Source organism: Rhipicephalus microplus, chromosome 5 (assembly GCF_043290135.1).
Source record: "Rhipicephalus microplus isolate Deutch F79 chromosome 5, USDA_Rmic, whole genome shotgun sequence".
In the NCBI taxonomy this organism is placed as follows: domain Eukaryota; kingdom Metazoa; phylum Arthropoda; class Arachnida; order Ixodida; family Ixodidae; genus Rhipicephalus; species Rhipicephalus microplus.
In genome coordinates this window covers 99,055,209-99,081,688 of record NC_134704.1, presented here as the reverse complement: position 1 = coordinate 99,081,688, position 26,480 = coordinate 99,055,209, and the positions used below count along the sequence as shown (strand labels likewise).

Genomic DNA, 26,480 nt, shown 5'->3' with positions numbered 1-26,480 from the left:
CTTGCATGACACCTAAAGTTTCTTTGTTTCTGCTGTGGTAACTGCTTGTGGCTGTTTTTCGCGAAATAGCGATGTAAGGTGTGCAGAATAAAATTAGTGCGAACTGGGGAAAGAAAACGTAGCCAACATTTTTCTTTTCTTTTTTGGTTCATGCCAGAGTCAGGTGCTGAGGCAACTGCAGCCGTGTCGCGTTGTGCACTGTATGTGTAGTTGTGTGCGTTAATTGCAGTTTTATTCTGCTTCAGTTCTTGTTCTTATTGTTGTCTATATGTTTATTTCTTGTGTGTAATTTAAAATCATGATATGGTAACTGTATTTTCGCGTTTCACAGTGCAATGAACCTCTCTTTGTGCCGGCATTTATCAAATATTAACAAATTGGGCATGTGCTTACTAAGAATATCACTTGAAAATAAAAGTTTTCGCTCCTCCAATTATTCTCATGTTTTAATTAAATTGCGTGCATAGACACGCATTGGCATCGCATGCTTGCCGCTTTAGCGATGTAGCTTCCACGAAGCTCATTGATGCATGCAAAGGACGCGCTAAAAAAAAATAAAGTATGGCCTCAGAAATGAGCCCACACGTAGAAGTGTTCTCGGAGGCTGTATCGTAATCCTAGTCACTAAAAATGACCTTCAAGACAATCTTTTCTGCAGCCTGCCATCTCTGAGGCTGCAAAGTTTCACCACACCTGTTTGGTGAGCTTCGAACCCAAATCAGCCGCAGGCACCTATGGAGGTGTCCTCTCTTGGCATTTTCTATTATACTCTATGCGGCCACCGCTTTGCAGCACACCGCTCCTACTCTGCGTGTTTTTTTTAAAGACGAGACCTTAGACACAAAAACTTTCGTCTGTCTGTCTGTCTGTCTGTCTGTCTGTCCGTCCGTCCGTCCGTCCGTCCGTCCGTCCGTCCGTCCGTCCGTCCGTCTCTCTGTCTGTTTGTCTGTCTGTCTGCCTGTCTGTACATTCGTCTGTTTGCCTACTCTTTACGCACCGGGTGCTTGAAACGGCCGACCCCATCTGCAGCGCCCACCAATGTTGCCCAAGCATCGGCGTTCATACTTGTGAAATTGTAAATTAAAAAGCAATTATTGCGCGTGCCTGGGGCAACATACCAACACGTATGTACTCTACATGTGCGTATTTCACTAGAAAAGGCGTACCTAAGTAATTTTAAGGACCGTAGCGCTTATCACCCTGGGCTGACCATGCAAAACTTGCACGAAAAGGCGAGTGTTTCCAACGTTTTGCTAAGACGAGACAGTGGTGGCACCTACCCATCGCCTTGCGTTCTACACCTTATCACATCTGAGACGGGTGCACACACCCGTCTCTGAGCCACGTGCTTCGTTTTTCAAGAAAATTGCCAGATGGCGCTCATGTCTCACGTGTGACATGACTTGACGCGCTCGTTCGCCTCCGCTGCACGCTCGATGCACTCTAACGCAGCGCCTCCTGAATACCATTGACATATTTTCTTGCACAGAACATGAAATGAATGTTTTGTTCCCTCTCTCCACACGCAAGACTGTCGTCTTTCGATGACAATTGCAGATTAACAGCCAGATACAGGGCCAAATGTTTTTTGAAAGACAATAGTATTTCTTGGGGACCTTCGACGCAAAATTTTTGGCCTATCTGTCGGTACCTTTATCTGTTTGTCCACCCTTAACAGTACCCTAAACGGCACCAAAGTAACCAAACGATTCTCCAAACGGCCAACCTCCTCCGCAGCGCCAACCAATACTGCTCAAGATTCAGCGTTCATGCTTGTGCGATTGTCAACGAAAAAGCAATTATTGCTCATATCTGAGACACCATAACAACACGTCAATATTATGTACGTGTATTTTTTACTAGAAAAGGCATACATAGGTAATTTTAGGGATCGTAGCCTTCATAACGTTGCGCTGGCTATACAATGCTTGCACGAAACAGCAAGTGTTTCCTACTCTTCGCTAAGACGACACAGTGGTGGCACCTACCCGTCGCCTTGCGTTCTACACCTTATCATCTCAGAGACGGGCACGCATGGTACGCGCCCCGTTTTTCACGATAACTGCCAGATAGCACTTGTGTCTCACGCGTGACGTGACCTGATGCGCTCGTTCACCTCCGCTGCACGCTCGAGGCATTCTGATTGATTGATATGTGTGGTTGAACGTCCCAAAACCACTATATGATTATGAGAGACGCCGTAGTGGAGGGCTCCGGAAATTTTGACCACCTGGGGTTTTTTAACGTGCACCCAAATCTCAGCACACGGGCCTACAACATTTCCGCCTCCATCGAAAATGCAGCCGCCGCAGCCGGGATTAGAACCCGCGACCTGCGGGTCAGCAGCCGAGTACCTTAGCCACTAGACCACCGTGGCGGGGCGCTCGAGGCATTCTAACACAGCGCGTCCAGAATTCCGTTCACAGATTTACTTGTACAGATCATCAAATAAACGTTTTGTTCAATCTCTCCGTACGCAAGACTATCGTGTTTCGACTACATATGTAGTGTAATATGCAGATACGGGGCCAACGTTTTCTTTTTTCTTTCCTTTTTCTCTCCCACTCTCAGGGGAACATATTGAATCACAACCACCCAACTTCAATTGAAGCGAGTTCTGAACTCCACTGCTTTATAGTTTTCTTTTATTTTCAGACGGTGATTATCAACAGGTACACGTTCCACCACCAGGAGATGATGTCACTACAAACCCCCTTAAAACTAACAAGCCAAAGATTACACGGCGCCTTTGACAAAGATGGGTCCTCCTGTCGAAACGTCGGCCAGATTCTGAGGCACTTCCACTGTTCACCCTGATTATCACAGCCCCGCCGCGGTGATCTAGTGGCTAAGGTACTCGGCTGCTAACCCGAAGGTTGCGGGATCGAATCTCGGCTGCGGCGGCTGCATTTCCGATGGAGGCGGAGATGTTGTAGGCCCGTGTGCTCAGATTTGGGTGCACGTTTAAGAACCCCAGGTGGTCGAAATTTCCGGAGCCCTCCACTACGGTGTCTCTCATAATCATAAGGTGGTTTTGGGACGTTAAACCCCACATATTATCATCATATTATCATAGTACAGTATCAAGTAAGCAACGTTATCGTTTCCTCTTCTGCGATGCCAGGTGCGTCTATGCTAGTGGGCTGCCCCCCCCCCCCCCCCCCCCTAAACGTCTGGTTCTGTTGTGAAGTAGAGTCAGTGGAGTACTTAGCTTTGCCATCGTTTTGCAGTCGATTTAAAACAGTTCAGAGAAGACGAACTCGTGCAAAAACATGAACTCGATGTAATATCCTGCACTATCATGAGGCGCTATATCTATGCTCAGTGGTGAGTAGACTACGTTTTGTTTAGACTGTTAAGTACGACTCGTAAAGTTACAACGTCGCAGCAAATCAGGAGTCTAGTGGTCTTCTGCGTCTTCTAACAACAAAGGCACTCCTTCAGCCGTTTTCACCGCACCCCACTACCCGCGTTGCACGAAGAACGAAACTGAAACTCTGAAAAAAAAAACGTCTCTAGACAGTTCGTTAGCTAACGCTATCCAATCCGAAGCCTGCACTTCCCGTAATTGCCAGGGAGGTACATGATTGCAGCGCCAGATTCCTATCTAGGTATTATTGTATGAAACTATAGGCTGCAACCTAAATAGATGCCGTCTCAGAGTCTGCAGGAAAATGAGAAGAAAAAAATTAACGAGGAAGAAGAGGAGAGTGACGTCAAGGAAAGGGGATGAGGCGACCATTTTTTGCAGGCGGCTGGCCACCGTACGAAAGGAGTTGAAGAGCCGCCCTGAAGACCTAGATCAGACGGTGGAAAGAAAACAGGAGGTCCCATATGCAGCCACCGACAGCTGGAAAACGAATGGAAAAACGTGGAAAGCCGTCATGGGACAGGGTCAATAAAAAAAAAGGAAAATATTAGTTACACACAGCTTTTGTTCTGTTCGTAGTTTACTTCCTAAAGTACTCCTCACCAGGAAACATAAGAAATTGTAGTTAGACACTGGAACTGATTGCGTGTTCAACGAAGAACGTTGCAGCACGATGATTCTTCAAATTGGTTCGTTATGAGCCATGGAAAATCGATGCAAGAAGGCAAGCTTGAAGCACTTGCCGCTCAGCCAGTGAGCCATCGCAAGCCCAATTCCTTCGCTGGCCTCATCGGTATTGGAGCCGGATGATCGCATGACGCGGACGCATCAATGTGGCATGCGCACGCAATGTCACGGGCGCATGACGTGCCCACGCGCGCCATTCATGCTGCGTCGTTTGGGCGTTCTCGGTAGTGTATTGTCTATTGGTGAGGTATGAATCCCTCAGTGTGCGCAAGCTCGGAGAGAAACACGCCAAGCGATGCTAGGGCAGCACGACACGGAACGCGCGCGAAATGGAGGCCGATGAGTGTAGATAATCTCGCTAACATTCAAAATAATAAAAAACAGTGCTGATATCTAATTAATGGGTTTTATTTTTCTTAGATTTCATTCATCTGTTTAACAAATGATTACACAAGCTTCACAAGTCACCTCACAAAATTCTCGCAATATGACGTTGTGCACTCTCCATCGGGTCCCATTTAATCTTCTTGATGTTCTAGGAAACAGGACATTTTTCGTCTCGTTTTCGAAATCAAGCCATTGTTTACCAAGGGCCTCATTAAGACTGTACAGGGAGTGACATCAGAGCATTATTGTGTACACACAAGAGAGACGTAAAAGTATAGGATCATTCCTTATACTACGTCGCCTCCTCCATCATGAGGCATGCGCCCACGAGAAAAAAGGCAAGCGGCGTCGTTCGGTCGGAAATTGCACGTCTTTCAGGGATGAGTATAGCGTTACGAATCTTAGCCGACGTTACCGTGAGAGCGCAGTACGCGCTTTACACTTGTCACCTCGAAATTCGAACCTGGTGAGGGGACCTTTAGGTGTTAATCTACACAAGAGAACTGGACCGTATACGTTATTTTAACCTGCTAACACCAGGAATCTCTTTCTTCTGATTATTTAGTCGTCTGGCTGTCTGCTCCTGTGCGGCCCTTCTTAGCCACGACTGAAAAAAAAATATTCAGACCACTGTAGTTAGTAAATTGAAGTATGCATGTGGGAGGTTGTGTGTAAATTACGAGAAGGCATTTGACTCAGTAGAAATATCAGCAGTCATGCAAACACTGCGGAATCAGGGCGTCGACGAAGCATACATAAACATCCTGGAAGAAATCTACAGGGGATCAACTGCTACAATAGTGTTTCATAAAGAAGGCAACAGAATACCAATCAAGAAGGGTGTAAGGCAGGGAGATACAATCTCCTCAATTCAATTTACCGCATGCTTACAGGAAGTTTTCAGAGGCCTAGTATGGGAACAACTAGGCATAAGAGTTAATGGAGTTATTAGTAACCTGCTCTTCGCCGATGACATTTCATTGCTGAGTAACTCAGGGGACGAATTGCAACTGCTGTTTAAGGAGTTAGACAAGGAGAGCAGAAAAGTATTGATTAATATGTGGAGTTTAACTTTCCAAATCCACTATATGATTATGAGAGACGCCGTAGTGGAGGGCTCCGGAAATTTCGACCACCTGGGGTTCTTTAACGTGCACCCAAATCGGAGCACACGGGCCTACCACATTTCCGCCTCCATCGAAAATGCAGCCACCGCAGCCGGGATTTGATCCCGCAACCTGCGGGTCAGCAGCCGAGTACCTTAGCCACTAGACCACCGCGGCGGGCAGCAGAAAAGTAGGTCTTAAAATTATTTGGCAGAAAACTAAAGTAATGTACAACCTCGGAAGAGAACAGCGCTTCGAGATAGGTGATAGTGCACTTGGAGTTGTAAACGACTATGTCTACTTAGGACAGGTAATGACCGTGGAGCGGAACCACAAGACTGAAGTAACTAGAATAATTATGATGGGGTGAAGCACATTTGGCAAGAACTCTCAAATCATGACAGGTAAATTGCCGATATTCCTGAAAAGGAAGGTATATAACAACTGCCTCTTGCCGGTATTTAGCTACGGAGCAGGAACCTGGAGACTTACAAAGAGAGTTCAGCTTAAATTGAGGACGATGCAGCGCGCAATGGAACGAAAAATGGTAGGTGTAACCTTAAGAGACAAAATGAGAGCCGGGTTGATTAGGGAACAAACCAGGGTTAAGGATATCATAGTTTAAATTAAGATGAGGAAATGGACATGGGCTGGGCATGTAGCACGTAGACAGGATAACCGCTGGCCATATAGTGTAACCAACTGGATTCGTAGAGAAGGCAAGCGGGTAGGGGGAGACAGAAGGTTAGGTGGGCAGATGAGATTAAGTTTGCGGGCATAAATTGGAAGCAGCAAGCACAGGACTGAGTTGACTGGCGGAACATGGGAGATGCCTTTGTCCTGCATTGAACTTAGTCAGACTGATGATGATGTTGATGAGACAGTAAAAGAAAAAAAAGACCGTGCTCTGCAAACCATGCGGAAACGGTGTGGCTATGTTCAGTCTCTGGCACTCTGTTGCTAATATAAAAATTACATTTCTTGCTTCATGCCGTACATAAAACGCGCCCACGGCCTTGTTTGAAATTCTGTCAGTTTAGTGCAACCATTTATTCTACGTATATATACGATTTTGGAAGGCTCTTACGGTGCCTTACCTGCCTATAATTGGCCCCTGAAACGACATTTGTAGTGCCTTGAAATCCGGCCTCTAGTAATCCTGACAGCGAGACCACACAACATAACATATGGTAGAAGCCACGCTTTGGGAAGATCTAGTACTAGCTCCATTGAACTAGCACATCCTCGTTATGGAAAAAGTTATGGTTGCATACAAGTTGTGTGTACTTCTTATTTGACACGTTAAGCGAGCTTGTTTTACTTTTTTGATCACGTGCAACATTCACAAAACGTAATAAAACACTAAGCCCTAGTCTGTTTGTGCAGGCTGGTTTGGCGACGAAAATAAACCTCTGTACCATGGGCAATGCCGCACCGAATACGAACTTCGCCTCCTGGAACTTCGATCCTGATGCCGAGAAGGCTAAGAAGAAAAAGAAGAAAAAGAAGGAAAGACGGGACAAGAAGAAAAAGCGTGAGGAAGACGCCGAAAGAAAGACAGGGTTCCTGAGTGCAGAGCTCGCTCGAATGGACACTACTGCGATGCTCAAGACAACGCCGAACGAAGCATCGGCTGCGTCCACGGCGACCCAGACTACACCGTGAGTCCGCCTTTAGATATACTTCAGTTAAGCACGCCACATGAGTCTAACCATTCTTTCAAGAAAGGAAGCTCATGCCAGGCACTCTTGCTCGGTTCAGCGGAATTCCGCTCTTTCCGTCGACCTATTGAATTATCTTAAGTCCCTGGACTTTTTGTTCTCTAAAAGACCTGAGAATATGCATGACTAGGGGACTATAGAAGACAAAGAGCTTTTGAATATATTGGCATTCTTTCCTGCATGGTTGTTTCTTTATCCAAACACACGTGTTTCTCACCTCACGAAGTTATGCAAATCATGAAAACAAAATAATCGATGTTACATGTAAATGTACTTCTTCGCTAATGCCTTCCCATTTGCATGGCTTTTGTTCTTTCTCGGACCCCGCACCCTTAATCTACGAAAACCTCTGCTATGAGCTAAGCAAGAAAAGAATGCCCTTAAAGCTGTCCACTGCGGAAACAGGATCTTGAGCAAGTTGGTTCATTAGTGAAGAAAGAAAAAAAAACAGAGTGAGAAGACAGCGTTGACACAGCGCCGTATCCGTGCGTCTTATCTGCCCCGTGTTACATCTTGTTTTGTTGCTTTTTCAGGGGCGAAGCTCCTTAAAGAATAGGCCGTACCTTTCCCGTATGTAGTAGCCACCTATCGATTTAGTCGTTCTAATGTCAGATTGATGGCAGTACTTGCACATGATGAATATATAATGAAACGACGCGAGATGGCAGTTTTTGGAATGTTCACTGAACGAACGCACGGGCGGACATTCAGACATGCGGGCAGAGGGATGTACAGACAGACACAGCTAAAAATGGGCAGGCGGGCGGACGGACGGACGGACGGACGGACGGACGGATGGATGGACGGATGGATGCACGTACGGACGGATGGGCGGATGAATGGACGGACGGATGGACGGATGAATGGATGGACGGATGCACAGACTAATGGACGGATGCACAGACTAATGGACGGACGTGGCAAGCGGGTGATTCATGCTTCGTCGATAAAACCCTTGTAAGCTTCGCCCACTCAGCATTATTCACTCCGTGAATATGCTATTGTTTTTTTCTGTTTTTTTGTCAAATATTTAAACACTTTTCCAATCGTAGTGTGTATTGACCAACTTCTAATGAAAATGTAGCAGCATGCTTTCGGTTGCCGCATGTTCATCGCCAACAAGACCGCGAGATCGAATAGTTGGTGATTATCCATGTCCAAAGAAAAAGCTTCTTCAAGTGCATATAAAACGATAACAGAGAAGAAGAGCATTTGACAGAACAGCGTTTAAGTGGCAACTAATTTTTTATTCAGCAGAATAACGTTTAAAGCACAACTTAAATAATTTATTCTGTTGGAATAATTCATTCTGTTGGAACATTTGGCTATGTTGTGCCTTAAATGTTATTCTGTTCAATAAAAATACAGTCGTGAGCTGAGCGCTGTCCAGTGAAATTCTTAGTTTTTTCTGTTTTCCATACATGTTCACTTAAAAAAGCTTTGGTTCACACATGAACCTCTATTTGTAATTGTAGCTTATTTTATTGAGTAAACGGATATTGTTGTACGGAACCAAAGGTGGTTATCTCTCTAATTGTTAAAATGTTTGGACAGAGACAAAGAACGTGGGACGCGGACAAGCTCATTCTGCTAGGGACACTGTTCTCACTGCGGCTGCTTGAGACTATTTGAAGACACTACAGTAATGTTTCTCCTCGGAAACTATCTAACCAGGGAAATTGTTGAATCAATTCACATTAACAAAAGAAGACTGCTCAACAAAAGAAGAGGTGCACAAACCTTGATATTGAATTAGTTTTTAGTGCCTGTATTTCATTTCTGGGTCGCTTAAAGTCACCCTGGAGGCATATATATGAAATATTTTTTCTTAAATAAATTTAATTGCAAGTGTAGTCACTGTCGAGTCCTTCTTGTCCCCATTGTCAGCGTAAAAAGTGCGCTGTTTAACTTTACTGTAAAATGGTCACTCATCAACAAGCCCAGCTTTCAACCTTATTGAGCTCATTCCGTCTTCTGTGTTCTTTTTTTTTTCGCGGTCCAAATGTTTGGGCCATTACTTCGACTTTCCTCAACTTTCGATTACTTCGGGTTTTTTAGCGTGTCCCCTAATCTGAGCAACAGACGACCTCAAGCATTTCTCGCCTGGTTGAGCTTTTCGGGAACTGTCGAGTTAGGATCGCAGTGAGCCAGACGCAAAGCAGGCGAATGCGAATGTCTGGCCCAAGTGCTTACGTTGCGATCTAATCCAAGTCATCTGAATGTCGTATGTATTTGTTTTATCAGGCAGAACGGTGTGTCACTCCGTTTTGTTGGAATTCTTTTTCAAAATCAGTGACATCACTGTCTTTTTCGGTTGCTGCTCGGGCGTGTCACCATCCCACGCACCGCACAGGCAGTTATTCCAAACTACCCTGATTTGGCTCACTGTTTTGACAGCAGCAGATAAAGTATGTATAGTTAAGATAGCAACTTTGTCTGATCCGGTAGCACTGAATCGTTACCAAAAGTCGCAAAAGCGATTAGAGGCTATTATTATGATTACAGACTGTCACACCGAGTGACAGCGCTAGGTTTAAATCCCGATTGAAAAGTGCGATCCTAGTTGGGCTTGACCCAAATGGCTCGTTTGACGTCAGTGGGCTATAGCCAGTTTCTTTGTCGAAGATGCCCGGCTATCATCGATATTTTCGGTCATGACCGAGAAATTTTGCTGCTACGCTGGTACAGCCTCCTATTCTCTAGAAGTTATGAAGCATGAAAACTTGGGCAAGTTGGAAGGACATAATTGAATAAAAGAACAGCGCAACCTAGAAGTAGTTACGTCGTAACTACGGAGGAGACAAAAAAAAAGGACAGAAAAGAGCGCTGTGTCGGGGTGGTGTACATATGTAGGCAAAAAAGGGGGAAAATTGGGCATGCGTAGAAGGGTGCAGGAACAACCACTGCGATACAATGACAGTAAAACTCTTTTCCGTCCTTGTTTCTTCACTTCCGTAGTTACGAAGTAACTACTTTTAGGTTGCGCTGTTCCTACATTCAGTTCTCTAGAAGGTTGATTTCATTCGACATAATGGTGCAATAAACTGCTTGATATTGAGGTCGGCTGTATTCTAAATAGAGCGAAAGTACACTGCAGAGTGTCTTTGGGAAGCACACGATTCGTTACGTGTTTGTTATTGATTCAAAATGAACATTCAGCAGAAGAAATTGTCTACCAACTAATTCGTATGCAGAAATAGCCATCTTGTTAACAAATAAATTCTGCCTATAAACCAGTACCTCTGTTCAACATTGAAGGCATCACGGGTTAGCGCACCGTGGACCACTCAGGGTTGCGACGACTTCAGTTTTACATGTTTCAAGCAAATGTTTTTTGTTATTTTCAGAAGTTTTATTTTAGCATTACATGTGCTGCTGCTAGAAGAAAAAAATTGTTCTTCCCGAAGAAAGCACGCCTGCCGCTTCTCTAATTCTAAAATTGGCACGAGGAAAATAGTGAAAACTCGAACGGCTAACACGAAAGGGCAACATATTTTTGTGGCTCTCCACTGACACGAGCAAACCATGGCCACTACCGAGATTGAGACAAGTGGGCACCGTGAATAACATGCTGGACCCAACGTTTATCGTTCCGTCTGGACGCAACGAACCATGATCGCGGAAGCGTGGTGGCTCCGAGTGCTGCACCGTGTCGACAGTGTACCGTGCTCTGCTACAACTTTTCAAACTCCATGCAAAACCTTTAATGAGAGGCGTTACCTCATCGTCGTCTCAGCTGTGACTCGTCGCGCAAGCTTTATATTCAAGCGTATAGCGTTAGAAGCGTATAAATCACGCCCACACAAGAAGCGCAGACACCCAAATGTGTATATTTCTTGAAAGTGTAGCATTTAAAAATTTGGACGTGGAGTGATCACACGAATCTTACGCTCTGCAGAAATGTGGTGAAACCGTGTGTGCGTTACAATTCCGGAAGAATCCTAGTCTGGTGATATAGGAAATCTATTTCCTTGCATGATAACGATGATGAGTGCCAACTAACACAACCGACACCTCTTTTTGCTATGAAGAATGCTTCGATCACCACTCTTTCTAATTTGTTCTTGACTCGGAAAAAGTTTTTTTTTTGGTGGAGGAAGACAACTCAGTAAATACTTTACACATGTCTTCAAAACCGATGAACCAACTAACCCAACAACATGTATTACTTCACGAATAGCGACAGCACTTAAGAGAGGTTCGCATGTTGTCACCGTCTTAAAAATTGTTCTTGAATATATAGTGCAGTTGATTTCATAGCTTTGAAGAGGTCGCTCCTCGCAGCAGCGACAAACTTTACAGCCACCTTCTTACGTTAATGGAATAAGTAAAAGTCCACATGATCGCCCCTGTATATAGGTCTCACTACAGGCCAATGCTGCTCAGAAGTCGGCATGGGGAGCCCGCTTCAACATGACTCTTAAGAACACCACTCGTGAACCTCGGCCTAATTTTGCCCATCATAGCACTTTTGTTTCATTAAATATTGTAAAAAAACACCTACGTAGGCACGGTATAAGATGTAAAAATTCTTCATTACCGAATAATTCTACATTTGAAATCTAGTTACATGTGGGGCATTCCGGACTGGCAACAATGAGTCAAAAGAGTGTGGGTAATATAATGAGCGACCAGAGTACACATTTCGTTGTTTCCGGAGCAATGTGAAGAAAGCAAGAGTGAGCTCCGAGGGACGCCCCCTAACGTGGCCACTGGCACTGCCAGTTCAATTCAGATAAGAAAAGAAGGTTGTGCTGAGACCATTACGTAAGATCCTTATAATCCTCATCGATCTGGTGAGACGCAGGCTGAAAGCCTACACGACGAAGCCAGAGAAGAGGCTTCACACAAAGGAGGGCTGACATACAACATCACTTCATTTCCAAACAAGCAGCCACACGTATACAGTGACACCACATATATGTGGTTGCTTGTTTCCAAAAACAGTACTGTTAAATGTCAGCGCTCGTGCACGTCAAGTCACATCTCTGTCTTCATCTTGTAAGCTTCAATCCCATGTTATCAAAAACCAGCCGTCCAAGCAGCCGCCTCGGTGATGTGTTAAGATCAATTTTTGATGAAGCCTGTGACCAATAATGATTGTTGATTTATATGTGGAGATTAACGTCCTAAAACCACCATGTGATTATGAGAGACGCCGTAGTGGAGGGTTACGGAAATTTTCACCGCCTGGATTTTTTTAACGTGCACACAAATCTGAGTACAAGGGTCTACAGCATTTCCGCCTCCGTTGAAAATGCAGCCGCGGCAGCCGGGATTCGGTTCCGAATCGTGCGGGTCAGCTGGTGAACAAATAATGATTTACATCTAGATATCCGCAATGAACTAGATTCCAGCAATTCTTTTAGCGCAATACTGTCCACGAGCATTCCGTGCCTGAAGGTTAAACAGTACACCGACAAAGTTAGGTTCACCTGAAAATATTTAGTGTGCCTTGTACGAACGAGCTGATTGATTTGATTGATATGTAGGGTTTAACGTCCCAAAACCACCATATGATTATGAGAGACGCCGTAGTGGAGGGCTTCGGAAATTTCGACCGCCTGGGGTTCTTTAACGTGCACCCAAATATGAGCACACGGGCCTACAACATTTCCGCCTCCATCTGAAATGCAGCCGCCGCAGCCGGAAATCGAACCCGCGACCTGTGGGTCAGCAGCCGAGTACCTTAGTCACTAGACCACCGCGGCGGGGCACGAACGAGCTGATTAAAGGCAGCGTAAGATTCTGCGTCCTAATAATGTGTTGGCTGTGTTTTCAGAGGAAGTTCGTGCAAAAGATTAATGAGGTCCCCAGCGCCAGTTCCGGTTTCTTGGATCATGCGCGATCAAAGTGGTTGACTATATGATCTGGTTGAACGAAATGGGGCTGATGCAGATGATTGCATTTATTGCTTATCACAAGCTTTTAAAAGAAAGTAAATGTAATATTGCAGAATTGCAAAAAAAAAGTCTTCACCCATTCATTTTCTTGTTTAGTTCTTATTATGTGAATTTGAAATCGGTCCGACATCAGGATTTTGTCGACTTCCGTAGCGCTTGCCTTCACTCCTTCCGACTATTCGCTCAGATATATCACAAGCTAGACCAGGCTTGGTTATCTCTCTCAGTTGGCGTACAAGATATGAATACGGAAACAAGTGGAAATTGGACGGTTCGTTTTTCTTGGTTACACACAGTAACAATAAGATTCAATAGCCAATGGTGCCAAGAAAAAATATTGTGCATGTTATTACTACCGTAAATATAAGGAAGAAGGAGAATTTAATGAAATGGTAACTTGCCGCTGGCAGGAACCGCGCCTGTGACCTTCGAACAACACATTCGATGTCCTACCAACTGAGCTACCGTGGCAGTCATGCTTCTGTCTATTTATGTGGTATGTGTGTGCATTTAAACTTGGAAGGGTCAGTCGGGTCTGCTATAACAACCGTGACGACGAATGTGGAGCACGTTCGTTCATGCATCTGTCTTTGTGTCCATTTGTCCAGAGATGGACGAACGGATACACAGACAGATGCATGGATGGACGCATGTCCGGACGCAGGGTCGGATGCATGGACGAATGCAGGTATGGACGCACGAATGGACGTGCGGAGGCACGAACAGACACAGGCACGGACGGGCGGATGGACGCATGGATGGTCAGACCAACGGACGCATGGACGGACAGAAGAAGCAAGAACGAATAGACGGACGGCTGCTTCGCCCCACTCTCCATCATTCACCCCGTGGATATGCTGCCATGTTTTTTATCACAGATGGACAGCTAAACAAAAATTCCTGCCTGTAGTTACTACCTGAAAGCATGAAGCCTGCCAGAACGAGATCCTGGCTATGAATAAAAGTATAAGATAACAAATAAGATATTCTTGCAATAATATAACGTGGTACGTGACGCCAACAAGCGGAAAAGTGCCAAAGGGCCAATAAATACTGCGAGTTCAATGATGATTCAGTGGTTCATTTCGGAAGCTCACTATCACTCATGCAGACGCTATCTTCTCGACGCTTATTAAAAAAAATCACTTCTAAAAGTCTGCACTAAGCGTTCAACCTATCAGAAGTTTGCGCGTTTCGGCTGCACGTCATTACTTATGGCTTCGAACTCGGAAGCGCACAAAATGAAGTGAAATCAATTGATCGCGCACGATTTCATGCGAGACAATATAGAATGAGCGTGCGTCTGCATTTCAAAGCATGGTAAGAAAATATTCACAACTGTTATCTCTGGCATATGTACAGATCAAGATTTTATTTTCTCACGACGTCTCTTGGACTGCGTTATGAACTTTGTCGAAAAAAATGGATGCACGAAGAGAATAACTAGTTCTTTGTTTTTGTTTCCGTAGGCAACTTAAAGGACGTATGAAAAGGGTACGCCATGAAACAAATCTAATATTACCCCATTGCATCATATGTGCATCTTCAAGTGCATCATTGTTCTAATAAAACGTTCGGTTATCCGCGCTCCGTCGTGGTGGTCTAGTGGCTAAGGTACTCGGCTGCTGACCCGCTGGTCGCGGGTTGGAATCCCGGCTGCGGCGGCTGCATTTCCGATAGAGGCGGAAATGGTGTAGACCCGTGTGCTCAGATTTCGGGCGCACGTTAAAGAACCCCAGGTGGTCAAAATTTCCGGAGCCCTCCACTGCGGCGTCTCTGTTTCAGTTTGTTTTTATTGAGCATTTTCTTCACAGAGTTGCGAAAAAGAAAACGCAACGATAGAGCAAAAAGCTGCTATGTTAACAGTTTGACGAGGCTCCTACCCCTTTTCACTTGGCATTACAAATCCGCAGAGCACAAACAAGAAAAAACAATTTGACGTCAATTTTCAAAACTACAACAAATAAGGAAATGAAAAGAAAATGCATCAAAAAACATCAGTTTCATGTTTACATAAGATAAGCAAACCACAAAAGGAGAAAAACAACAAATAAAACAAGAAAACAGCGTACGGTCGATCATGAAACAATGCACACGTTGCTAAACGGCTAACAAAGTATTACAAAAAGATTATACGACGTTTACAACACTGGGTATGCGAAAAGCATACCCAGGGTTGGGTATGCTTTTCCACTATGATCATATGCTGGTTTTGGGACGTTGAACCCAACATATCATCATCATCATCGGTTATTCGCTCACGGTCGATCGTTTTGTGCGATATTGTTTGAAGGTGGCATTCTCCTGCACAGCCACCCATTCACAAAAATAGTTTATTGCTATTCGTAGAACGACATGTAACAGAAAGGAATTGCAGTATCTACCGCCCCTTGCATATGTTTCACACGTGGCATGCAGCGCTGACGAAGCTACGCGAGAAGTCGAGCTCTCAAAACATACGTCGCCGCACATGTCCTGCTCAACCTTACATGGTGCACTTAAGCGACAATAAATATGCGATTTCACGATTAAGCCACACAGTTGAAACGTTGTCGGCACACATTACCAGCAATGTGCTTGTTATTGGCCTATGTTATTGGCCTTATCTCGCCTGAATTGCCGGGGACACCAACATACCGGATGAGGCACCTCATACAAAAGAACACCGCAAAAAGTAATGAAATTTTTAAAGCGCTATCATTTAATCAGAAATACTTAAGCTTAGCCTCGTTACACATCCAGAAAGCCCTCGATGCTTTTATTCGTGGTCTGTGTTTCGTGCAGCTGTTCCTACAAAACTTTAGGAACAATGGCTGCATGAAACTCTTAAGAACAGAAACGGTCAACCTAAGGAATGTAGTTTAATTAAGACTCAAGTCTTAATAAATTAGCTTTTGTCGCTCGTTATATTGCTCCCACGGCAGCGAATTATGACCACGAGGGTGAAAAGTTATGCTAGTTGCCTGAATTTTTTGGACTGGTTTTAACTTTGTACTCGTTTTAATTGTGTACTCGTTTGAAGGGCAACACAAGAAGATACCACGTGCACACATGCTGCTTCCTCGCCTTCCGTTGTTCTTGCAAACCTGAAACCATTCCAAATAAAGAACAATTTATGCTTAGGAAACAAGCTCCTTCTACCCGTGTCTCAAGATAACGGCAAGAAGCAGTTAGTTTCGTTCCATAACAAGTGTAAACTAACAAACATATGAAGTGGCAAGTCATTTTGAGAACTTGATTAACCTGTCTACTGCCATTTTTTCCCTTTCACCACGCCCTCAAAGTAACTTTTTTAATGTTTTAGTAACTTGCGTGCTCTCACGTAAGCGTAGTAAAAAGTGACACAAGATATCTTATTACGACGTTTATACATACATACTGTAGTGTTAAGGTTTTATAACATGATTTCTCAAGAAACAATCACCTTCCCAAATTTATTAGAAAGTCAAACCAGGCAATATACACCAATTCGAAAACATGAGACTTCAAATAAAAGACACTTATAGTGAGAGTCATGCTGATAGAACGTCTAATTATTATAACACTCTTGTTAAGCGATTTTTACAGCGACATCAACTGAACCATACCAGGTAATGATATGTGGTTTATCATCGATAAAAAAGATAATTTTACTTGAATATATTGTTACGAATGTATAAAGGTTGCCACGCCGCGGTGGTCTAGTGGCTAAGGTACTCGGCTGCTGACCCGCAAGTCGCGAGATCGAATCTAGGCGGCGGCGGCTGCATTTTCGATGAGGCGAAAATGCTGCAGGCCCGTGTTCTCAGATTTGTATGCGCATTAAACAACCCCAGGTGGTCGAAATTTCCGGATCCCTCTACTACGGCGCCTGTCATAATCATATGGTCGTTTTAGGACGTTAAACCCTTCTTATTACTCACATAGAAGTATAAAGGTGTGGGCATTAGACTTGACACTCAGTAAAGGGTGACTGGGAATGTTAGAAGACTGTTATTGTTAAAGTAACGTAGTTATATGCAGAGCACCCCTATGCGGGCTAAGAGCGATCGTTTATTATTTTCCTTTATCTCCTCCTAGAACTTGCGCATTAGCATAGTTATATATTCGCCATCAGTAACTAACTGTAATCGTTAATAAAGTCGTTCGATAAAGCTCTTTTGGGAGAACACATAAAGAAGGCTTGTCGTAGATGTGGATTCTTTTCTAGTCTCAGAACTAATGCTTAAATACTGCCTGTTGTTAAGTAGTATTTATGTAGCCATAATTTCTTTTTTCGCTATGATCGAAAGTTCGTGGAGAACTGTTTTTGTAGAATGGAGAATAACAAGCCTCAATTCCCGTACACCCACCTCCACACCTTCTCATCCACTGACTTCCAAAAACCCTACCAATATACAAACGCAAGAATATAATTTACAGCACATAGAGAGTCCTGTCCACTACATTACTGATGAACGGGCGCCTACGGCGCTCGCTTCAGGGATTAAAGTGCGTCGTCACAGCTGGGACTTCTTCGATAAATCCAATTATTCGCCCCAAAAACAGGCCTGAGTATACTTTCGGGGATATCTATAGGGCCGGGTTCATCACAAAGTTTTTTCAGTCGTTGAAAATATTTAGCAGCAGACAATAATTATCGTCCCCTTTCAGCTGCGTTGTCTAGAATGCAGAGACCAACGGATAGTGCCGAAGCGGAATAAGTGAAGGTCCTCTGGATAAAGATTTTCAATTGGAAGACGGTGATATATTTCACACCGAGCTACTCGTCCGCTTCATTGGATACAGCTTAGCCAGTTATGTTTGTGGTGTATTGCGTAAGAAAAGTAACACTTACAAAATGCATTGGGTAAGTCCTAAAAAACTTACAGCATATCCGTGGACTGAATGATGATGAGTGGGGCGAAGCGGCCATCAGTCCATCCGTGCGTCCATCTGTCTCTTCGTGCGTCCACCGGTCAGTCCGTCCGTTCATTCTTGCTTCCGTCCGTTCGTGAGTCCATCTGTGCGACAGCCCACGCGTTCGTCTATCCACCCGTCCGTTCGTGCGTCCTTCCTTGCGTCTGTCAGTCTGTTGGTCCATCCATGTGTCCATCCGTCTGACCGTGCGTCCATTCCTGCGTTTGTCCGGGCGTTCGTTTCAAGTTTCAAGTTTTATTATTTCCAAAAACAAGGTACAAAATATAAGATATACAGACGAGAATCCGAGAGCCAGAGACTTTAGTGGGACTCTCGGTTTGTCAATACAAATCGACGGTAAAATTTATACAGAGCAACAGAAAATTCTTACAATATACGGAATCAAAATGCACTTTTATATCACAAATCAAGCCAAAACACGCAACACGACATAAAAAAACGAAGAACAAACGAGTCAAACAGGTAAACGATCACAAGTAAGGTTATTCGAGAAAATGATTTTTGACGGGCTTTTTGAACAAAGGAATTGAAGTGCAACGCTTAATGCTAAAAGGTAACGCATTCGAAAAGGATATCGCACTGAAAGCGGAAGTTTTTTGCCCATAATTAGTATGAGCGGGGGGTAACAGGAAAATTTTATCAGCCGCGAACCTAGTCACATTATTAATCTGCAAAAGATCAGATAAATAAATGGGGATGCGAGTTGATTATACAGCAGTTTGTGGAATAAGGTCACAAGAGTTACCCGCAACAAAGATTTACTGGCAAGACATTGTAAGAGCGTAGTAATGTGTAGGCGTTCGATTGCAAAGAACTAGAAGTGACAATGCGGAATGACTGATTTTGAATGTGCTGTATTGATGATAAATGACAAGCATAAGTGTTGCCCCATGAGACTACACCATAAGTAATATGACTATGAATTAACACAAAATACAGCGCCAGTAGAGCTTCACGGGAAAAGAAAGGGTGTGCTTTGATTAATGCACGGATACAAAACGCCTTTTGCTTAAGATAGTTAAAGTGACTGTGAAAAGTAAGGCATGGGTCAAAATGTATGCCAAGAAAGACGACATCAGAACAAGCAGTAATGAAATGAATACCAAGATGTATTAAGGGAATAGCTGATAATGACCTCTGAGCACTTTTAAACACCATAAATTTAGTTTTTGTGGGGTTAATAACTAAGTAATTACTGCTGCACCAATTCATAAGGGCACCTAATGCAAGATTTAACTTTGGAACATGAGCATCAATGTTTTTATCAGATGAAGATATTGTTGTGTCATCACCATATAGAACACACTGACCACAGTCAAAAGAGCTAAGAACATCAGGAAGATCATTCATATATAAAATAAATAGCAAAGGACCCAATACTGAGCCCTGTGGTACGCCTTGGTTAACATAATTTTTTTTGTAGAGAAGGTATTTGCGGCGTGTACTGTGTACTGTCGGTCTAGTAGGTAATTTCTTATGAATGTAAGCGCAGGGCCTGTTATTCCATAGGACTGAAGTTTATGCAATAAGACTTGATGATTTACAGTGTCAAAGGCTTTAGTGAGATCTAAAAAAACCGAACCCACTAAATTTTCCGAATCGATACTTTTCTTTATGTAATCAGTTAGAGACAGCACAGCTAGACTTGTCGAGCTACCTGGACAGAAACCAATTTGGCTGTCTTTAAGCAATTTAAATTTTACTAGATATCCATTCAGACTTTGAACAAACACTTTTTCGACTAGTTTGCTGAGGCAGGAAAGAATTGAAATTGGACGGTAGTTGGGAGCTGTTTGTTTATTGCCTTTTATAAAAACTGGAATTACTTTAGCTATTTTTAAGAATGCAGGAAATAAACCCTGTTTAAACACAAGGTTGATAATATGACACAGCTTATCAGAAACTAAATGTGCAACCAGTTTTAAATGCCTTACACAAATGTCATCTAACCAAAGCCCGTAATTTTAATATTAGCAATAGTGGAAAAGAATTCTTGTGGTGTTGTTGGGAAAAGAAAGAATGACTGTGTGGTACGTCCCAGAGAAGTATACGACTGCGCATGGGGGCGGTGGTTAGTATAGACGGAAGAAAAGGATTCCGAAAAGGCATTGGCAATTTCTTTGGGCTCAGAGAAGGTGGATCCATTGTGGTCGATTTTGGTTAGAGGGACATTAGCAGATGACTAGTCAAGGAATGAGTTGAGCAGCTGCCACTGCTTTTTGGGGTTAGTCCTATTCTTGTCGAATTCATTTTCATAGTACCTTTTTTTCGCTTGCTTGAGCAAGGTATTTATTAGACTGCAATAAGACTTGTATCGTTTAGCAAGACGCATACTAAAGGGCTGTCACTTCTTTTTTTATACATATTTTCTTTCTTCCTTAAACTTTTTAGAAGACCATTGGTCATTCATGGGTTGTGTGGATACTTGTATTTTTTTTTACATTGGACAGTACGCGTGTTGGTCGAAACAGTGAGTAAAAATGACGAGCAAAATGCTCACAAGGCAGCATCTAGGTCTGACTTAGACATTACAGGCACCCAGTCGGTTGTACTGATAGCCTCAACAAAGGAATCGAAACTAAATACAGATGTGGTATAGCTAATATTGCGTGTATGGGTTATGTTTTCGAATGTGAGGAAGATAGAATATTATCGGTGATGTCGGTGTCGACAACCCCCACGCAGGCTGGTGACGCCAAGTTGGATAACACGTGATCAATGAGTGTACCGGTACCTTGAAATGCAACTCTAGTTGGACACTCATCAAGTGATTCAAAGCCAAATCTAGTGAAACAATCAGTGTAATTTGCATAAAAAGTACTGTCCGTGTCAAGGAAGGTAATATTCACATCACCTACAATTACTACGTTTCTATTTTCAAAAGTTAGCTTATATAAAACTTCACTGAAACTGCGCAAAAAATCGCAAGGGACGACGATGGTGAGCGCTAAATGCAACCCAGAATTAGAATATTTTCATTATTAAGGAATGAGTGGTCAGCTTCTACCCACACTGAATCGCAATAATTCACATTTAATTTAAGGTCACATCTGCACGTGTAAGCGACACCTTGGGAAAGAAAAATCGCGGCACCCCCCTGATTATCATTTTGGCGGTGGCAATATTCAGCCTGAAAAGATGGGAAACTGTTCATGCAGTAACCGGCGTCACAAAGCCAAGTCTCTGATATGCAGATAAACGTGAAGGCATGCTGAACTGAGGAATTGAAGTTAGTGATTGCATCTATATTCTTACGAAGGCTACATGCATTGAAGTGAATGAGGGAATTACTCATTTTGGAAAATTGACGCCGCACAGATTCCGGAGAGTGCAAGGCCATGGAAAGAGAGAGTGAACTATACCTTCCTTAGGGTATGAGCGAAAGGAAGTTTACAATGCATCACATGAAGATACGAAGATCGGACTCGGTGGAAATGCCATACACTCTGGCGTCGTCTGCTTTCCGGGCTTTTATCTGGCAGTTATCGGTCCACAAGTGCTTCCACTTGTGTTCCTTTTTCAGTGCCAGCGCCTTTGAGAACATTTTCTTGCTATCAAGAGTTAAATGGTCATTAAAATAGATTGGCAAGTTAGTGCCACCAGAGAAGCCGATTTTGTCAGTGCGTAGTCTGGCTCTGCGAGCCTTCCTTCTGAACTCATTTTTTTTTATCACGCGAGCAGAAGTGAGCAATAATGTTCTTTTCGGTGGTCGTAGAGCTAACACGGTGAACAGTGTCGATATCAGCGGGTGAGACTCGACTGAATCGCCGATTCGCCTCACAATGGCTCCGCAGTCCTCACCCTGTGATGAAGGCACACCCTTGATCTCAACATTATTCATCCTGGAATAATGCTCAAGATCAGCAACTCTTTTTTCGAGCGCTTCATTTCGTGACAACCTCACTTTGTTCGAGGCCAGCAGCTCTTCCTGTCGCAGCTTCATTACGTCAAATTCTTTGCTCATAAAACGAGCACTTTCACAAGGCGAAGCATGCTCACCCAGACCAAGATCTTTCAACTTGATGTTAACTTTCGACACCAAATTATCAATCAGCGAGTCCAACTTCTCATTCAAAATTTCTTCAAGAGATTCAATTTTTTTTGGCAAGTTGCGCTAGAGAAGGCATAGTGGTACAAAAAACAAGGGTTTCGGCAGCAGTTGCGGACAGAATTGATTTCAAATAGTTGCACAAAGTAACCAACCAACCTGTTTGCAGAAAAAGTGCGTCTTAGAACGGGGATATGCCACCTCAGCTGCTGCTGCCAAATGAAGTCCTGGCCAACGGGTGCGTGCTTATATGGTCCTCGTTGATGGTGGTGTGCAGTACGCGTAGGCGCAGCAGGCAGCGCAGGGGTCAAGCACCTCGATGCCCTGCGATGAGTGCGTGCAAACGTGCACGATAATCCACGGTAGCCACTGACGACGCGGGAAACCAAGACGAGTAGGCCCTGTTTGCAGAAAAAGTGCGTCTTAGAACAAGAATATGCCACCGCAACTGCTGCTGCCAAATGAAGTCCTGGCCAACGGGTGCGTGCTTATATGGTCCTCGTTGATGGTGGTGTGCAGTACGCGCAGGCGCAGCAGGCAGCGCAGGGGTCAAGCACCTCGATGCCCTGCGATGAGTGCGTGCAAACGTGCACGATAATCCACGGTAGCCACTGACGACGCGGGAGGTGGAGGAAAAAACCTTTATTGATGCTGGCTGTGCCAGATAGCCCTTATCCCCACCGGGCTGGTTGACAGCCCTAGTCCGGGACGTCATTAGTCGAGGCCGCCATCCGAGCCCGCTGCACTAGAGTTCGCTGTTCCTCTAGTGTGGAGCTATTGAGTAGGGTCGTATCGCAGTCCTCTTTGGTGGGGTTGGGAAAGGGGGTTAATTTTGGGTTCATTTGGCAGGCCCAGACTATATGGTAAGTGTTGGCCACTTCCCCACAGTACTGGCACTGCCCACTTATTTTAGGGTCATAATATTTTAGTATGGCTGGACAGAGCAGCGTATTTGTCTGTAGGCGCCGCAGGATGCGCTCCTTCGTTTTCGTGAGTCCCTTCGCTGGTGCGGGATACAAGCGGCGTTGCTCAATGTAGTATTCTTTGATTTCTCGAAACCGTGTTAAAGGTGTGGGACGTTCAGGTCTATCAGGGGAATGGGGAGTTTCCCGGGAAGTAAGCACGCGGGCCGCTGCATGTGCAGCCTCGTTACCCTGTAGACCCTGATGTCCCGGAGTCCATATAAGACGTTTTGGGGTAGGATCGCGGTTCCTGATGATGAATTTTAAAAGTCTATTAGCCAATGGAGAGATTTCTCCTGCAAGATAGCTCTCGCAGGCTCTTCGAGAGTCTGCAACTATTTGTTTTGAGTTTGGATGGGATACTGCCAGTGCAATGGCCACCTCATCCGCCTTACTTGAGCTTGTGGCTTTGAAAGTGAGGCCGTCCACCTGCGTTCCTTGATGTATTACCGCCGCCATGTAGTATCCCCTAGGTGACGACCCGGCCACATCGACGTAATAGACCCAAATACGGGAGCCAAGCCGTTGTTCAAGTGCCTCAGCGCGCGCTTGCCTTCTACCCTGGTGCGCCTCCCTGGTCATATTGCGGGGAAGCGGGGACACCCAGAGTTTTGTTCTCCAAAGTTCAGTAATACGCTCCGCGTTTTCGATTTCGCATTCGTGCCGGATCAAGAGGCGGTCCAGTAGGCGCCGCCCGGGGGGCGTCTGCGTAAGACGCGTATATTGATTTGTGAGGTGGGCTTCTTGGAGCTCTTGTATAGAGTTAAAGACTCTCAATGCAGAAAGTTTCTGATTTGAAGTGCTGATGGGTAAATCAAGTGCGCGCTTAATTACTTTCCTAACAATAGCATCGACTCTGTTCTCTTCATGTTTAGTCATTCGTAAGTACGGTATTGAATATAGAATCCTGCTAGTTACAAAAGCATTGGCGAGCCGAATCGCGTCCCTTCCTCGTAGCCCCCCGCGCTTGTTTGACACTCGGTGGATCATGTGCCCTACCTGTTATACAATTTTCCGTAGCTTGTCTAGCGTGGTGCTGTTTTTTGTTCTGTTGTGAATCAGAAGGCCAAGGATTCGTAGTTCTGAAACCTCTCGTATTGTTGATCCTGATACCATCAAGTTCAGGGTCGTCCTATCTTTAATGTTTTCTCTGATATGCAGGAATTCAGATTTGGTTGGAGTGCACTGCAACCCACACTGGGCCGCATAGTCTTCCACATTGGAGGCGGCCTGCTGCAGGCGGTCTTCAATTTCTCCTAAACTGCCCCGATTCGTCCAGATTGTTATATCATCGGCGTATATTGCATGATATATTCCTTCCACTACTGCCAATGCTTGCGGGAGCTTCATCATGGCAATGTTGAATAGCAGCGGAGACAGGAGAGCTCCTTGCGGGGTTCCCCGCGTCCCCATTTTGAATGGTCCATGTTCCTCGTTATCTATGCGAATGAACGCCAGTCTTTCAGAGAGGAAGTCTCTGATGTAGGCAAATACTTTCTTACCGCAATGGACACTACTCAAGTTCTTCAGGATGCTTTCATGTTTAACGTTGTCGAATGCGCCTTTGAGGTCGAGTGCAAGGATTGCTCTGTCGTTGTGCGTCGAGGGAATGGGTTGGATAATGTCTCGTTTTAGTTGCAAGAGGATATCTTGCGCAGACAGGTGGGGTCTAAAGCAAAACATGGAATCTGCGAAATGCCCCTTGCTCTCGAGGTACGTGGCGAGACGGTCTCTAACCATTGTTTCCATCAATTTGCCGGCACATGAAGTTAATGATATAGGTCTGAGGTTGTCCGTGCTGATTTGCTTGCCTGGTTTGGGGATGAATGTGACAACTACTGTTTTCCATTCAGTTGGCAGTGGTTGGCCATCCCAGATCGCGTCAATGTATTGCAATAGATGCCGATAAGGATCGTCTGACAGATTTGCTAACAGTTTTACCGTGATCAGGTCTCGGCCCGGGGCAGTGCCCCTGCACATTTTTATCAGTGCTGCTTTCAGATCGCACATTTCAAAAGGGGCATCGAGCTGACTGTTTTCTCTACCTGCGTATTCATATGCGTTCCTGTTGGGATCCGTGGTGCGACATAGGTATCTAGCACACAAATCATCAGCCAGCTGGGAGTTGGTTCCCTGAAAACTGTGCAGGGCTCGACGGAGCTGCTTTTGCGCTTCTCCTCGGGTTTGGGCGGGGTCCACGAAAGTTCGAAAAAGGCGCCATGCTTTCTTTGTATTCATTTCTTTAGCTACAACATTGCACCGTTCTATCCAGTTGGATTCGTTCAGTTGTGCAGCATATTCATCCGCTTGCTTACTCAACTTGGCTATTCTAAGTTTAAGCTTGCGGTTGAATTTGTTTTTCCGCCAACGTTTAGTTAAGCTTCTGCGGGCGTCCCAAAGGTGGAGCAGGTACTTATCGACGGCGGGGGTGTCTTCCGTTGTCTTTATAGTTTTAAGACACTTGGAATTGGCTGCAAGGAGCTGTTTTGCCCATCCCGTATATCCTCCCGCCCTTGGCACAGAGGGGATCACCTGTGAGCGGAAGGCTGTCCAATCTGTCAGCTTAGCTTGGCTCCATTTTCTACGGCCTATGTTGCCGGAGAGTGTGATTCTGAGGAGACAGTGATCACTGCCGAGCGTTTCTTCTAAGTTTTCCCATGTTGCGTAGGAAATGTTCTTTGTCAGTGATAGATCCGGGCAAGTATCTCGGTTTACAGAATTCCCGATTCTAGTGGGTTTCATTGGATCTGTGAGAAGGGATAGATGAAGAGTGGATATGAGTTCTGCCAATTTCTGTCCCTTGGGGACTTCGCGGGTGTAACCCCAATGATAGCTGGGGGCTTTAAAGTCGCCCAAAATCACTAGTGGGTTCCTATCTGCTTCCTTAATCGCTTTATGAAACATTTCGTTGAAGACACATTGCCTAGATTTTGGAGAACTGTATACATTTAGAATCTACAAGCTAGGATCTCGTCTTTTATTGGAAAGGACTTTGACCATTGTGTATTCATGCGCCCCTGACAGATCAAGGTCTATCTGACAAGCGGTATACTCCTTGTGTACGAGAACACAGGTGGACGCACTTCGCTGAAATGAGTTGTAACCAGGCAATTTCGCCTGTAAGCCGGTTTCTTGTAGCGCCAAAACTGCAGGGGTAAAATGTTGATTCTGCAGGAAAAGATTAAGAGTGGCCCTCTTTTTCCTATCTTTAAACCCCCTGCAGTACCACTGGAAAATATCGAGTTGCTGTTGTTTGGAGCTTTTATTATTATGTTTAGAATTGCCTGCCATCATGAATTTATTATTGAGGAGGTGTCATTTTCGCCACTGCATCCAGCGTGGGAGCCTGGAGAAACGTGGGGGACTCAGTTTGGATTGTTAACGACTGGGCTTTGTT

At 44.6% G+C, this 26,480-nt stretch overlaps 1 protein-coding gene across 1 annotated transcript in view; it reads left to right on the top strand.

The window, feature by feature from the left end:
* Nucleotides 1-26,480, top strand: part of LOC142817328 (uncharacterized) — a 121,225-nt gene that overhangs the window by 45,537 nt on the left and 49,208 nt on the right. Inside the window, exon 3 of the mRNA XM_075894365.1 lies at nucleotides 6,937-7,211. Within this exon, the coding sequence (XP_075750480.1) occupies nucleotides 6,937-7,211 (275 nt within the window). The remainder of the gene's footprint in view (nucleotides 1-6,936; nucleotides 7,212-26,480) is intronic.